This window comes from Mandrillus leucophaeus, unplaced genomic scaffold, assembly GCF_000951045.1.
Source record: "Mandrillus leucophaeus isolate KB7577 unplaced genomic scaffold, Mleu.le_1.0 Scaffold100, whole genome shotgun sequence".
Lineage (NCBI taxonomy): Eukaryota > Metazoa > Chordata > Mammalia > Primates > Cercopithecidae > Mandrillus > Mandrillus leucophaeus.
In genome coordinates, this window is record NW_012098099.1 from 1,949,796 (window position 1) to 1,954,222 (window position 4,427).

The 4,427-nt window shown below is 38.2% G+C and overlaps 1 gene segment (V, D, J or C); it reads left to right on the top strand.

Moving 5' to 3' along the window:
• The window catches only part of LOC105534467, a 21,041-nt gene that overhangs the window by 9,331 nt on the left and 7,283 nt on the right, over positions 1–4,427 (top strand). Inside the window, 2 exon segments of the C gene segment in view lie at positions 883–930; positions 3,639–3,686. Of these exon segments, the coding sequence occupies positions 883–930; positions 3,639–3,686 (96 nt within the window).

The following is a 4,427-nucleotide window of genomic DNA, read 5'->3' on the forward strand; positions in this document are numbered from 1 at the left end:
GTCGTGGATTCTAGGACTGAAAGAATTCTTGGCCCGGTATGGTGTCTTATGCCTGTAATCCCAGCATTTTGGGAGGACAAGGCAGGAAGACTGCTTGAGCCCAGGAGTTCGAAACCAGCCTGGGCAACATGGCAAAACCCTGTTTCTACAAAAAGTACATAAATTAGCTGGGTGTGGTGGTGAGTGCCTGTATTCCCAGATACTCGGGAGGCTGAGATGGGAAGATCAACTGACCCTGGGAAGTTTGAGGCTTCAGTGAGCCGTGATGACACCACACTATACTCCACTCCAGCCAGGGCGACAGTGAGATGCTGCCTCAAAAAAAAAAAAAAAAAAAAAAAAAAAAAAAAAAAAAATTTTAAAAAAAAAAAAAAGTTGCTTTTTGAAATTTTTTTTTTTTTTTTTTTTTTTTTTTTTTTTTTTTTTTTTGCTGATTTCAGGTAAGCAGTGTGTGCTGAAGACTGTAAAGGAGCCACTTGTTCTGTTTATTTTTCCACTGAACAAGTATTGATCAAAAACATACTTTGTGGCAGGCACTGTGCTAGGAGCTATGCATACAGAAGGAAAACCAAATGTTCTTGGATACTACACTCCAGTTGGAATAAAAAACGAAAAAAGTATTCTTCACGAACTTCAGCATCTTGATGTGCAAAACATAATATATGAATAAGATCTACCTAATTACATAGCATCAGACCAATTATTTCTAGGATTGTGGGCTCATATTTTTAATAACTGGCCTCTTGCCTCTTGCCTATAAAAACTTGACAGGTTTTATAAATATTCATTTAATTACACACAGACACAGACACACACACACACACACCCCTTGACAAATAATGGGCATGAACAATTGACTAGTACTTGCTCTAATTCTTCTAGATGTCACCACAGTGGATCCCAAAGGCAATTATTCAGAAGATGCAAATGGTAAGTTTTTGTGTTTTTTATTTCCTCCTGATCCGAACTTCTCTGGCTTGAAAAATCAGGGAAAGGATTTTGCTAGGTTGCATGCTGCAGAATGAACCTCGTGATATTTTAAATTAGTCCCTCCTTTTCTAGGAGTTGTATTAAGAAACCTAACTACTGCTTTGGGTATGAGATGACTGTGAATCGAAGGGTACAGTGATATGCTTTTAGTTATTTCAAAAAACAGACTTTATTCATCCATTCATCCATGTGTCTTTTTTCTTTCTTTCTTTCTTTCTTTCTTTCTTTTTTTTCGAGACGGAGTCTCACTCTGTTGAACAGGTTATAATGTAGCGACGCAATCTCGCCTCACTACAACTTCTGCCTCTGGAGTTCAAACGATTCTCCTGCCTCAGTTTCTCAAGTACCTGGGACTAAAGGCGCATGCTACCCTGTCCGGGTAACCTTTGTAGTTTTAGCAGAGACTGGGTTTCACCACGTTGGCCAGGCTGGTCTAGAATTCCTGACCTCGTGATCTTCCCCCTCAGCCTCCTGAAGTGCTGGGATTACAGACGTGAGTCACTGCGCCCAGTCTAAAAGTAAACTGTCTTTCATGCACTTCTTGAGGCAACTACATTAAGGAGGACACTTGTCTTAATGAAATTCTACAGTAGATTTCTAATGCTCTTTCTTGGAAGTTTGTTTTTCTGAGAAAAGCTAAAAATATATCATGGAAGTGATCATATTGTATAATCAATGAACTGCTTTTGAAGGAGATCAAACTAATCTGGTCCACATTTGCAACCAATCTTGACTGAGAGAGAGAGAACTCAGGATACACTTAGAGATTTTATTACCGGGAATAGTTGCTTTATTCTTTTTACCTCAATCAATGCATGGAAATAAGTGATAGTCATTTTTATTTATCTTTTAATAAATAAAGTCATCCTAAGGAAAATAAAAAGACCTTGAAAACCCATTAAAATCAGCTCTTAAAGATATTTGGGCATGCAGACATGATAACTAACATTTGCCTTTGCGAGACTTACCCAAAACCCATACCTCAAGTCCATTTTTTTAGAATACATGAAATAAAGATCTCAGTGAGTACATAAAATTGCACACCAGTCATATCCATATAGACAAAAACACATCTACTAGAAAAATAATAAACCCAAACACCAATGTGACTCTGTTTTCCTCTGTTTTAAAATATGTTATCTTTGTATGCATGTTTGCGTCTTCCTTTTTTTAAAAAAAAATCACAGATAAATTCAAGTCTCACCTCAGATTTTATTCAGAGAACTATCAGTGTGGCTTGGCCTGTCTCTTTCTAGTCCCAGAAAGAATTGCACTGAAATGCTGAGCTCCTATAATAAAAAAGACCTTTTACTGAGAGTAATTAACATACTCAAAGAGATTTTCTTAGAGTACACAATGGTGACATTATATTGTCTCTTTATAAATTACTTTCTATCTATTTCTGTGGATTATTTCTACTAAGTAATTTTCAAATGTCCAATTTCTTTTCTTCCCCTACGACTACTGTCTGAATACTGGCTCTGCTGTTCACTGATACGACTCTCAGCAAGTTGCCTGCACTTTTAAAACTGTATTTCCTCATTCAGAACATGGGGCCATACATAATAAAACTCACTTCAGTGTTACTGGGAAATTAAACAAAAAAAATGCATGGGAAGCATTTAACATAGTGCTTGAGACAATAACGAGCACTCAGTAGATATTAGCTTTTGTTAACATTGTTGTTGTTATGTCTAGAAACACTATACCTCCAGAAAATCGTGGGTACTTCCTCGAGACTTTGGGGATATGCATGGTTTGGAAAGGAATGACTGCTTTTTCCTGCTTAGATGAGAAATTTTTCTAAGCCAGACTCCTTCAAACATGTAAGATTCCGTTGTGGATTCTAGGACTGAAAGAATTCTTGGCCCAGTGTGGTGTCTTATCCCTGTAATCTCAGCATTTTGGGAGGACAAGGCAGGAAGATTGCTTGAGCCCAGGAGTTCGAAACCAGCCTGGGCAACATGGCAAAACCCTGTTTCTACAAAAAGTACATAAATTAGCTGGGTGTGTTGGTGTGTGCCTGGACTCCCAGATACTCGGAAGGCTAGGATGGGAGGATCTCCTGAACATGGGGAATTTGAGGCTTCAGTGAGCCATGATGACACCACACTATACTCCACTCCAGCCTGGGCAACAGTGACACCCTGCCTCAAAACAAACAAACAAACAAAAAACCCAAAACTATTTTTTTTTTTTGCTGATTTCAGGTCAGCAGTGTGTGCTGAAGGCTGTAAAGTAGCCACTTGTTCTGTTTATTTTTCCATTGAACAAGTATTTATCAAAAACCTTTTTTGATAAATAAAAAGGCACTGTGCTAGGAGCTATGAATACAGAAGGAAGACCAAATGTTCTTGGAAACTACACTCCAGTTGTGATAAAAAAGGAAAAAAAAACTATTCTTCATGAACTTCAACATCTTGATGTGCAAAAACGTAATATTTGAATTAGCTCTACCTAATTACATAGAATCAGACCAATTATTTCTGGGATTGTGGGCTCATATTTTTAATAACTGTCTTCCTGCCTCTCTGTTGAAAGATTTTATGAATATTCATTTAATTACACATGGACACAGACATACACACACACCCTTTGACAAATAATGGGCATGAACAATTGACTAGTACTTGCTCTCATTCTTCTAGATGACACCACAGTGGATCCCAAAGACAATTATTCAGGAGATGCAAATGGTAAGTTTTTGTGTTTTTTATTTCCTCCTGATCATTTTAACCTTTGAACTTCTCTTGTTTCAAAAATCAGAGAATGGATTTTGCTAGGTTGGATGCTACAGAATGGGCCTAGTGATATTTTAAATTAGTCCCTCCTTTTCTAGGAGTTGTATTAACAAACCTAACTACTGCTTCAGGTATGAGATGGCTATAAATTAGAGTGATATGCTTTCAGTTATTTCAAAAGTTATTTCAAAAAAACAGACTTTATTCATCCATGTGTCTTTTTTGTTTGTTTGTTTGTATTGAGACGGAGTCTTGCTCTGTTGCCCAGGCTGGAGTGCAGTGGCACAATCTTAGCTCACCATAACCTCTGCCTTCCGGGTTCAAGCAATTCTCCAGCCACGCTTCTCGAGTAGATGGGGCTACAGGTGCACACCACCATGCCTGGCTAATTTTTTATTTTTAATGGAGACGGGGTTTCACCATGTTGGCCAGGATGGTCTCGAATTCCTGACCTCATGATATGCCCCCTCAACCCTCCCAAGGTGCTGGGATTACAGGTGTGAGCCACTGTGCCCGGCTTCGTGTCTTTTGTTTTAATGACTGGGGGAAACATGATACCATGTTGCTTCTCGAGTAGTCTTGTTTTAGTCTTTGGTCCTTGCTAGTAGCTAATAACACAAACTAGTGTTTATCAAGTGCTTTTTACACAGAAGGGCTTGTTCTGCATTTTCTACTTTAATCCTCTTAATACTCCTA